At 40.6% G+C, this 11,720-nt stretch overlaps 1 protein-coding gene across 2 annotated transcripts in view; it reads left to right on the top strand.

The window, feature by feature from the left end:
• upf2 (UPF2 regulator of nonsense transcripts homolog (yeast)) overlaps positions 1-8,366 on the top strand; it is a 24,281-nt gene extending 15,915 nt beyond the window's left edge. Inside the window, exons 16-21 of one of the 2 annotated variants that reach the window (XM_015383942.1) lie at positions 2,182-2,286; positions 2,366-2,464; positions 2,552-2,725; positions 6,454-6,595; positions 6,715-6,835; positions 7,479-8,366. In XM_015383942.1, coding sequence (XP_015239428.1) covers positions 2,182-2,286; positions 2,366-2,464; positions 2,552-2,725; positions 6,454-6,595; positions 6,715-6,835; positions 7,479-7,488 — 651 coding nt within the window. In that variant the 3' untranslated portion in view covers positions 7,489-8,366. The remainder of the gene's footprint in view (positions 1-2,181; positions 2,287-2,365; positions 2,465-2,551; positions 2,726-6,453; positions 6,596-6,714; positions 6,836-7,478) is intronic. The other variant, XM_015383943.1, reaches the window with a different exon arrangement.
• The last annotated feature ends 3,354 nt before the right edge of the window (positions 8,367-11,720 follow it).

Here is an 11,720-nt window from a genome sequence, read left to right on the forward strand (position 1 = left end):
CTTATTTTTCTCCAGCTTTAACATCGATATCGGTTATCGGCTACACAAGTTTTAAAATATCGGCATATCGGCCAAAATCCTAATATCGTGCATCCCTAGTAGTGATGTGGTGTCAATAGATTTGTTGTTTATTGACTGTAGTGTTTCCAAACCAAAGGGAAGCTAGGAGCTAATTTCTGCTCATCCTTACTGCTAAGGCTGCATGATATCAGATCTTTTTCCGTTGACCATAATAGTTGGGATATCAGTTTATTTTCTTCTTTCCTCTCTTCTTTATCTGTGCTTTCATCACTCTTTTGCATTTCGGGCTGTTTTTATGTCCAGTGGAAGCTTTAAGCTACCTAAAGGCTGGATTAGCGTTGGAAGTTTATCTATTGTCCTAGATCGACCCCTTATTAATCCGTTTGATAAAACCAGTTGAAGCCAAAACTTCTATTTGAGGAGTTCTGGATAAATTAGAGAGATTTCCTTTTTTTTTTTTTTTTGCAATTAATGAACTGATTGGGTCGCTGTTTAAGCGAATGGCACGTATTAGAGTTTGTATTCTCCAATTAAAGATGACTAAATTAGTGGATAAATATTTCAATAATCAATAAATCCTAATTTGTCTGATTGGTTGTTTCTTTCACCAGGGTGATTGTTCTGCAGCTTGAGCAGATTCAGGGTTTGAGAAATGACTTTAACACGCTTTATTTGTCTGTTGTGTTTGTCTCATTATAAAGTTTTCAGTGTGAATGAAAAGTTAAATAGTTTTGTTTGTTTTACTGTGAGAGCAATTCCGCTCAAGCGTAAAGACTTTTCCACATGAAGGATTGATAAGAAAAGCTGTTAAAAGGTGTGTGTGTGTTTGTCTTCTGTCTTAATTTGTCTTTAGCTTGATCTTTAATAAGTAATGGTCTCACACAGCCTTTTTCTTTGTGGATTATTCTGCCCTATGATCCATGAACGACCTAGAAAAGCAAGAAAACCAGACAAAGCGCCTGTTTGTTTGGTGGAAACTTTCCTGCTCGGCATATTTTATCAAGGAACCAACCCACAATACTTTGTGCAACAGACAATCTTATCTCAACGCACCTTTGAAGGGTTTATAGAGGGTTGTTGTTTTTTTTTGTTTTTCTTTTTGCACATAACCAAACATAGTCCTTGGCGTATAATTATTCATTAACCACATTTTTTCTGGAGGCCTTTTTTCTTCCTTATTTGTATAATCGAGTTGTCATATAAATAGAAACTCTCTGATAGCAGGAAGTAGCTAAAACGCTAGAAAACTACAATGATTTCAACAGCCATTTCTGCCTAAACTGACATGAATCAGTCTTTAGTCTGCTGCACTTTATGAATGGAAATGTTCTTTTTTGCTGCTAAGCAGTAAAAAAGAATCCGTATAAACTCTGTGTTTTCAAAATGACGATAAAGTTAGTCTGAGTCTTAAGTTAAAAAGTCAAAAAGCTGTTAATGAGGCTTTAAGACTCCAGAAAACCACAGATGAACCATAAGTAGAAAACATGGAGCAGTTTAATTTAGAATAGAATAGAAAATCCCTTCATTGTCCAGAAGCATTACAGCAAAACTGGTCTCACAAATGTGAACCTTTAAAAGTGCAAAAAATAACAGAATAGGTGACAGAGTTTAAAAATAAACAAAATAAAGTGCTTTACTGTACATTGTTTTTACAATATAAATGATGTGCAATTATAGAATAGATAATCAATATACAGCTGAACAGATTTTTACATTAGTGGAAATAGGAAAATAGCAGCAAGCAACAGAAATGTGCAAAAATAACAGCAGCATGTTATTTAAGTGAGTGAACAAAGCAGCAGGCGTTTTATTGATGCTCAAAACTCGTGTGGGTGATCTGATGCTGGAAGAAACGGCTGTCTGAGTTTTTGTCCTTAAATGTATCACTATTCATCCAGTTTATTTCTCGGTGTCGTGGCACATTTGGATTGATTCACAGTAATGTTTTCCCTGCAGGATTTATGCATATTTCTGGAATAAAACCAAAGCTTTGTCTCACTCACTTCCCCTCTTGCAGGAAAAATACATTTCTGATCCAGTTTCTGTGCAGTAAATGGATTGTTGTCTTTTTTTCTTCCCTCTTTTTTGAATAAATCGGCTGCTGTTTTTGATTTTTGGTGGGTTACAATCTTGTTTTTTTTTTTTTTTCTTTCGCTACAGGAAGGATCTGAGAATGAGGAGGAAGAGCGTGATGAAGAGGAAGAAGAGAACACGGATTATCTGACCGACTCCAACAAAGAGAATGAGACGGATGAGGAGAACAATGTAATGAGGTCAAAGATCCATAGTTTTCTGGTAGATGGGGGGAGTTTCTGAGCTGGTTTTGTTTGCTGGCTGTTGATAGGAGGTGACCATCCGTGGGGGCGGGCTGAAACATGTGGCCTGCGCTGAGGATGAAGACTTCATTCAGGCTCTGGATAAGATGATGCTGGAAAACCTGCAGGTTTTACATCCTCATATAATTACGCTGGAGTAGATTGAGCGTTGTCCCGAGTGACGCCCCGTGATGAGCGTGTTTTGGTCTCTGCAGCAGCGCAGCGGCGAGGCGGTGAAGGTGCACCAGCTGGACGTGGCCATCCCTCTGCAGCTGAAGAGTCAGCTGAAGAAGGGCGGCTCTGGGCAGCAGTGCATGGGAGAGGGAGAGGCGGACATCTCCGAAACCATGCAGTTCGTCATGCTGACCCGGAAAGGAAACAAACAGCAGGTGAGAGAAAACTGCAAGCATCTCATCCTTTGGTTTGTTAAAGCGTCACAGTGAGATGGAGCTCCGTCTCATCCTCTGAACTGGTCTAAGTCTCATCTGTTCCACGGGGATCTTTTGTTTCATCTTAAAGCAGACATCTCTTCATTCCTTACGCTCACTCAGAACCACGTCCTCAGGTTGACCTCTGCTGCTGTAGCTCATGTTCTGCCGTTCTGGCTTTAGCACCTCCTCTGACTGCAGCCATCTTTCCTCCTATCAGTAATTGTGTTTAAAATAAAGAGGTGGTCTTTAGGGCTGCAACTAATGATTGTTTTGCAAATTGGTTAATCTTTTGATTGTTTTATTTTTGATTAAATGCTAATAATCGGCCAACCAAAGTTTCCTTTTTACGAAATTAAACCAGCTGAAACTCAAAGTTTTCATCCAAGGCAGAATCTTTTACTCATCTTTAGATGTTTAGAAAGATGATGCTGGGGCAGTCAGCCAATGTTATGTTCAGACAGCAACCAGCTGAAGCAGCTGGTTTACATGCAAAGTCAATGGCTGACATGCATGTAAACCTGCAGCGCGTTTTGAGCAGCTGAAGCTGCGCCTCAGAAGCAGCAGCTGCTATAGTTGGAAAAATTTAACTTTTGGTGCACGGCGCTCCACATCAACCAATCAGAGAAGCTGATCTGGGAGCTGGCAGGGAGAGAGACGGTCTGAGCGACAGTTAAATAATAGTTTAAGGCGGGATGGTAATCTGGATGAACTGACTGCAGAGATGAAGGTTTCAGTCGACTTTCTCACTTAAAAACATATTAAAACTAATTTCTACCCACTGATCACAGCTAATATAGCCACCATTGTTCCAGGCAAAGAAAGGATAGTGAAGCTCCGCCCATCGCGCATCAGACCCACTTTGGGACTGCGCAGCCAGAGCAGCAAAGATGCTTCAGTCGCGCATCAGAACTAAAGTTGTACAAGCATCAAAAATGAAGCACCTGCTGCTTGCAGTCTGAATGTAGCATAATGCTAAGTTCAGACTGCAGACTTTGATGCTCAATTCCAGTTTTTTTGTGAAATAGCATTCTTTGGCGTGGTCGTTCACATTTCAAAATATATGTGACTTATATGTGATGTCCTGTGTGATCTGCATTCACACCCTAAGTTTTCCGCAGGCGCATTAGAGGGCGCAATGATGTCACAAGCAAGCGTGCTCCGTGTTTATGGAAGTAAAAAAAAAAGACACAGAAAAACTGCTTTTTCTGTAGCTGCTCCTAAACTATGGAATGAGCTTCCTTTGGCATAAGACAGGCCTCCTCACTCACTGTTTTTCTACTTAAGAAACCATTTTTTTCTTTGGCTTTTTGCCCAATCTGACAGGTTTTACTTTGTTTAATTGAGTCTATATATTAATTATATTTTATACTGAATCCTTTTTTTATAATTGCATTGTATTTAATGGTTGTGCAGCAATGCAGCAAATTAGTTGCTTCCTTCCGGCTATCATAGCAACACCAACCCCTTTACAGGAGAACAGAAGACCTCGCCTGTTCAGCCAGGCCAACTATTCCCTCTAACGACCCCCCTTTCAGAGGCATAGACAGGTATGGGGCATTGCAGGCTAACAAAGAAGCCAAACGACCCCCATTCCAAAGGGGGGGACCCGTTCATCCGTTTCTATTTGCATGTTTTCTAAACTAAAACCAGGCTTTGTTTTGGTCCGCTCTATAAAACCTGGAACTAAACAGTTTTTCTGACATTTTGAATTGAAAAATCTTCCTGGATGGAAGAGAAACGTCTTCAAACTTGGAAACAACATCCAGTGCATAGATTGATGATTTCAATTAATCAGGAATCACAGTTTCTCTTTTCTAAAACAAACCAATTCTATCGTCCAAGATGTCCGTCCTCTATCTGAGAAAACCTCCAGTATTAGAGAGGAGAGGACGGGACGCCCCGCCTGCGGTCTGTATGAGACCAGCTTCCAGTACTGGTCTAAGAACGGCCCCACAGCAGTGTGACCATCAAGAGGAGAAGCTGGTTTCTTTACATGCTTCTCTCTAAATTTACCAAGTTGGTTAAAATAGTTTGATTTCTAATTTTCCTTGAGAATCTAAATTTTTTTTTTATTTGAATTAAAACAGAGTTTCCTTCAGTATAAAGTTAATTTCTAAAACGGTTTAGATGGAAACTTAAATCAGTTATTTATCCATTTGTTTCTAAGCACTTTGATCTTTTAATTGATTTTAATCAAAAATAAAAACGTTAATTAGTGGAAAATCCTTCAGCATCACATCAGTCACACCCTTTTTATCCCTGCTGATTAATTTAACACATTTCCACTGATCTGCATACATTTATTTTATTCCTTTTTTGATATTTTTTCCTGAATGCTAGTAAAGTTAAAAAAAATCCATTGGTCTGCATCTTTACAGCAGTCCCCCCCCCCCTTTTTTTATTTTATTTTGGTCATATGTAAACAAACATGTAAAATTAAATCAAATCTAAAGCTGAACAGTAGATGAATGTGATTTAAAAGGATGTTTTGCTCTGATTGGACAATAATTCAAAGCAGGATCGTTAATAACAGCAGCAGCGTCTCCAAACATCAGAGACTTTTTATCTCCGGGTGGAAATGGGATCACTGGTGGACATCTGGGTGTAAATATTTATCATGTTCCAACCTTATTCAGACAAAATGATAAAATATTATCTGTATGGTTTAAACTTGGATCATGAACCTTCATCTTGCTTTGATTGCAGTTTTATCTTCTTTTTTTCGGGCTACTTTCTCCTTCCTGGGACTCTGCTTTACAGACGATCTCTGCTTTGGTGTCTTAGATGAGTTCAATGTTTTAAAGCTTTAGATGGAGAAATATATTCTGCCACTTTGGCCTTTCTGCACATTCTTTTTGTCGTTTTCTGGCCGTGCTTCAAGTTTCTTTGTGCTCTGTGAAATAGAAAATGAAGCTTTGTGTCACCGCTCACGATGATGAGATTACAGCGCAATAAATGTGTGGAGATATTGGATGTTTGTTTTTGTTTTTTTCTCCTAAACGGGGTCTGTGCTGTATTCCCGCCAGCCGAGTGTTTTTAGGGTGCGTCTTGTTTGTCGAGGTCTAATTACAAGGCAGCGAGCGTATTTCCTCATTTCCTGCCACAGCTTTTCTCTAAATGCTGCACAGAAATGTGAAGCATGGAGAGAATGAAAGCTGTTATGAAGAGGAAAGATGGTTTAAAGTCACTCAAACTGTTTTATGGGTTTACTGTCTTTCTCTGCGCATTAAAAACCCTTTGTAGTCTGCAGAGCCAGAGACACCCTGCATTAAAAACAAGCTGCAGGGATCCTCCCTTTGAGGTAAAACTCATTTATAAATTCATTACGCATCCTGATACATTCAGAGCCTTTATTTCCTGTTTTATGTAAGCTCAAAAAAACATTTTAAAACATGGATGTCAGGATTTGTAATCATCATACAGTTTGTCAGAGTACTTTAAAACCAGTGGATTTCAGAAACCAGGAGGAAACCTGAATCATCANAAACACAAACGGAGTATAAATAAAATATTTCTAACAGTTATCATTGGCAAAACAACGATACAAGAAAAACAAACATTGGCCTAAAAGTCAGCCGACAGATGAACCAGTTCGACCTTTTTTACATTAGAGGCATAACGAATAGCAGGAAGTGTTATGGATGGCGGCATGAGCGGCTTCTGACGCCTGTTCTCCTGGTTGACAGTATAAGATCCTGAATGTCCCGCTGTCGTCCCACCTGGCGGCGAACCACTTCAACCAGCAGCAGGCGGAGCAGGAGGAGCGGATGAGGATGAAGAAGCTCACCCTGGACATCAACGAGAGGCAGGAGCAGGAGGACTATCAGGGTACGCCACCAGGACCCCTGGAGGCCCGCCAGGAAAACCAGAACCTTGTTTTGATGAGTTCGTTATTTGACTAACCAACAAAATGTTTCATTGATCCCTCCGTTCTGTGCGTCTTACAGAGATGATGCAATCTTTCGCCCAGCGTCCGGCGCCAGCCAACACCAACCGAGAGCGACGGCCCCGCTACCAGCACCCGAAAGGCGCTCCCAACGCCGACCTCATCTTCAAAACTGGAGGAAGGTGAGGCGTCCAGAGCTGCCAGGAAGCAAACCAGGAGAATGTGACGCCCCTGGGGCCTCGTTTAGATAAGAAAAGTGCAATAAAGGAAAAGCAGGAGGCCCAAGGCAGGCAGAGAGACCAGAAGCCGAGCATCTGAGACGGCGAGGAGAACCCAGACGGCGAGATATTGTAACATTAATGACTGTTTAAGAGTAACTGGGCTCTGCTTCTGTTGTGTGTCTGTTTAACTGCAGCTGTTTGGCTTTTTATCTGGTTTTCCAGATCTTTGCTGCTCCATGGAAGCCAACCAGACATTTTTAATTCTTATATCCTCATATTTTTACTTTGTTTTCCTTTCAGCTCCTTCATCACATCTTTCCTTCCTGCTTTAGATGCCAGAGTTTAGGTTTTCAAACTATTTATCTTTCCTCCCAAACCATTTTGCTTTTAAATCTCCGCTTCAGATGTAGAAATTTATGAGATGTGAAAGTGGATCTAGGAAAGAAAAGAAAGAAGTTGCTGTCTGAACTCCTCTTTAATTCTTCTGCAGCCTCTGTAGAAACGACGTTATAAACCGCAGCTGAAGGAGTTTCTACAAGCTGCTGTCTGCGCTTTAAGCTGCAGCTCTGCTCGTCTACAGTAACTGTCCTGCTCTTTCCTCCAGGAGACGCTGATCGGAGTCTGGGCCCGGGCTGAACGAGCGAGCGAGCATCAGAGAGAATGAGCCAGCAAAAGAGAGAGAGAGAGAGAGCGAGGAGGAGACGTGAGGGGAAAGCGGTCGCAGGCGGGAACGAGTCCTCCAGACGTCAGGACTGTCCAAAACCCTCCTGACCTGAACTCACACTGTTAGCGAATCCAGAGGTCTGTGGGGGGGGGCGGCGTATGAGAGGCGGCATCAAGAGGTCAGAGGTCAGGGCTCAGACAGGGGCTCTCTTTCTTTTTTGTCTGTTATCTGAAATGACAGAAAAAATGCCAGCAGTCTGGACTGGAGGACAGACCACACGCACCTGAGCAGCGGACCGGCGGGCTGGGGGGGCTTTAGCAGCTGTCACCGCACCAGCTGGAGGAAAAATAAACTGCTTTAAAGAAGAACATGTCTGCATATTCTTCTTTTTTCTTTTTGGGAACCAGTCGGATCCACAGAGACTCTCAGAAGGCGATCAGTTTCCGCTGGTTTTTGTTCCGCAAAGCAAAGAAGTGAATCTTTTCAGAGGAATCATGAAGAAGATCAGAAAAAGGATGAAGACGAGGTGGAGGATGTCCGCTGATCACTTCCTAGAAGTCAGGAAGCGTTCTTAATCTGTCAAATATTCTCCTGATAAAGAAAAGCAAACATTTCTGATAAGATGCTGAGAACAATCTGAGGCTGCAGCTGCTTTCTTCCATCACCACAGATCTATAAATGTTAAACAAAACGTTTAAATCTGTTTTTTTATTTCATGGTTTATTACAGTTAAGAATATTTGTTTAGCATTTGCTAGTTTTTCATCAGCTGCAGATTTAAGTTTAATGATTTTATTTTGGGCTCAATAATTGACCAACAATCATTTCCAGAAGACTTTAACAGTTAGAATCGTTCTGCTTTTTCCCTCCATTTGAAATTAAAGTTTCTGATCTATTTTTATTAAAAAACTAAAGAAAAATATCTTTTTTTTCCCCTGCCAGGCAAATCAGGTAAAAACCCGAACCCATACTGGAGTAGTATCTGGGTAAATCCCTCAGTGGGCGGGGCCTGATGCTAGACTTTAAATGCTCAGTACCTTAAATATATCAACTTATCAAATATTAAACCAAAAAGGCCTGTTTGATGCTCTAATATTGATGGAAAGCCTGTTTATTTCCCTTTAAAATTCATTTAACATGAAAATCTTAACAGATCCTGTTTGTTCCAAAAAAGTTCAAAAACAATCAACTGGACTCTGTCTTCATGTTTTAAGACGTTTCGCTCCCATCCAGGAAGCTATCATCACTACCTCCCCCCCCCTTTCAGAGACATAGACAGGTATGGGGCATTGCAGGCTAACAAAGAAGCCAAACGACCCCCATTCCAAAGGGGGGGACCCGTTCATCCGTTTCTATTTGCATGTTTTCTAAAGGCTTTGTTGAGCTCCTGTATAAAGCCTCAAACTCAGCGCCGTCTCTGACATTTTGAATTGAAAAATCGTCTTCAAACTTTGAACAAAGTCCAGTGGATTGTTTTATTTTAACTTTTTAGTAATTTTATGATTGTGTTCAGCCTTGTCCTGTCGGTGTATAAAGTGCTTCATAAATAAAGTGGGTACGGTACGGTAAGTAACCATGGGTGGTAGTGCTGAAGTGCATCTAGTGATCTTTTCCAACCTCAGCCTGTGCATTAATAACGCAGTCTTTGAAAGAGGGTTAAAAATAAAGACTTTTCTCCACATTTAGAGCCGCCATGGTTGTTGTTTTTTCCCCGCTTCTGCGTAGCAAGACGCAGAATAGTGACCTTTGTTGAGTTTTAATGGTGTCGCTGGTCAGACACAGGTCACATTTTTAAAAAGATCAGATTCATATCTGATTCAGGACCACATGGCCAAGTGGGCTGGGTTGGATTGGAAAGAAAAGTCGGATCTGTTTTGTTCAGACTGTCATTAAAAGATCGGATGCAGGTCGCATGTAGGGGAAAAAATGGGATTTTGGTCCCTTCAGGCTGCTGCGTGAATGTAGCCTTAGATTTAGTTTTATTCCTGGGCTGATTTGTCTAAAGTCAGGTTAGCTGGTCGGCCCTAAGCTGGGTTAAGGATCCGTCTGAGCGGTCTGAGGACTGATCCCGGCTCCTCTGCTGCAGGGTGTGCCCTCCACTCTCTGCCTCTCCGTTAAATGTCAGCCGCCACATCAGCTCGGCGTGAACACAGAGCTGCTCTGTGGTGAGGATGGCGGATGGGAAATGAGGTTTCTCCCTCTGTAAACACTGTGACGTTTCTGCAGCGCAGGACACAGCCATGCTGTGACCAGACGGGCCTTACCTGCAGCTCTGGTCAACAGAACCAACTCTGAGCTCCTAAATGAACCCTGTGTCTGTCCGCTCCACCCTCAGGGGGGCCCGGCCCCCGCTCCTTATTAAAGGAGGTCTTTCTCATTTTGGAAAATGTTGAACATCGTAGCTTTACGTCTGATATGAAGCCAAAGATTCCCAGCTTTGGTATTTCTGTTTGTTACTGAGCTGCTTCTGTTAGTACAGTCAAGCTAGCAGCTTCCCTTTGTTTCTAGTAGGGTTTAGTTTCATCTGGAAGAAACAGGTTTGTTCCAGACGACTGGAAGAAAGTCCTGGGACATCGAGGAATTAAGATTATTTTATATAATTTATTACGTGTATGTAAAACAAATGTAGATGAATGAGTAACTATTGGTCAAATGTAAGAAAAGGCTCAGATTCCACCAGCTGGCTTTCTGCTTCCTTCATTTCTTTTGCTGTTCATGTCCCTAAACCCCCCCTGGTTTATAGATATTGAACCCCACCTCAGGGTTATTACTGAATTTAGGTCCCGTCCCTCAGTGAGGTCTAGAAACACAAGATCTATATCCAACCATTCAGTAAAGATCCTGCTACATGGCTGAACATCTTATTTTGGTATTGGTCAAATGCCAAAATAAAACTTCTTTTGTAAGTCAACAAAAAGAGGTAAAAAGCTAATTGAAAAATTATAAAGTTAATAAGCCTAGTTAACTATTATATTTAGGTTTCTAAACTAAATAAATCTAAGTGCCAGTATCAGCATTAATGCCTCTAAGGTTATGTTAGACCAAAAAAAATGTGTTTTTCATGAATTTTTTATAGAAGCACTTTTTTTTTTTTTTTCTTAATATATTCGGGCAAGTTGCCGTTTCTTGTTATTACATTGACATTAATTTTTTCCATTAACATATCCATATTTTTTTAATGTTACAAACATAATAAGTAGGGTTGTCAAAAGTATCGATACTCAAAAAAGTAAGACGTTTTTTATCAAGATTGCTTAATATTGTGCACAGCAAACAACCTCAAAATATTGTTCTTATTGTTTATTGTATTTATTTATTGTATTTTATTTATTAATGAAAATATTTCAGTTGAATTTTGGAGTCTTGTTTTTATCCTTGTGGTATCCAAAATGGTATCGAGTATCGAATATTTTCCTTAGTATCGGAATCGATTTGAAAAGTTTAGTTTCGTGACAACCCTAGTAATAAGGTCTTGTCCTGGATTCCAATAACACTATTGGCTTGAAATTCAGATTTTCAAAGTATTTCATGGAGTGCCCTATAAAGGGTTAAGGCAAAATATTCACAAAAAGAAACAAAAGCTTACAGTAAACTTGATCTTCCAAGTTTCTTCTGGAAGTAACTGGGAGAAACTATTTCTTTCGGCCGGATAAAACACAGAAAAAACCCAACGCTGGTTTCCAGCCTTTAAGCTAAACAGGCAGGGGTAGATCTACCATACGGACAATGTTGCCCCCTAATACCACTCTAAAAGAACATTTATGTGTGTCTCAATATTAAATAATAAAGATAAGAAACAGGCTTTTAGTTAGCAATACGTACAGGCGTATATTGTACGCCCTTTACTAAGAAAATAACAAATTGTACGTCCTATTTTTGGAACTCCCTAAAATCCTCCATCAACTTTACTCAAGTGTTCAAAATTTTAGAAGCAGCAGAAGCTGGAGTTGGAAAAATTAAATTTTTGCTGCTGGATGCGCCGCATCAACCAATGAGAGAAGCTGATCTGGGAGCTGGCAGGGAGTCAGACGCAGCACTGCTGATGCAGAGCGCTATGATCACTCCTCTGAAACAGTTTATTAACGCCTAAATTAACTTCAAATGTAGAAACCTGCCGGCAGAATATGTTGGCTTTTATTATCCTGCTGCCTGCAGCACAACAGGATAATAAAAGCCAACATAT

Source organism: Cyprinodon variegatus, unplaced genomic scaffold (genome assembly GCF_000732505.1).
Source record: "Cyprinodon variegatus isolate N-32 unplaced genomic scaffold, C_variegatus-1.0 Scaffold298, whole genome shotgun sequence".
Taxonomy (NCBI): Eukaryota; Metazoa; Chordata; class Actinopteri; order Cyprinodontiformes; family Cyprinodontidae; genus Cyprinodon; species Cyprinodon variegatus.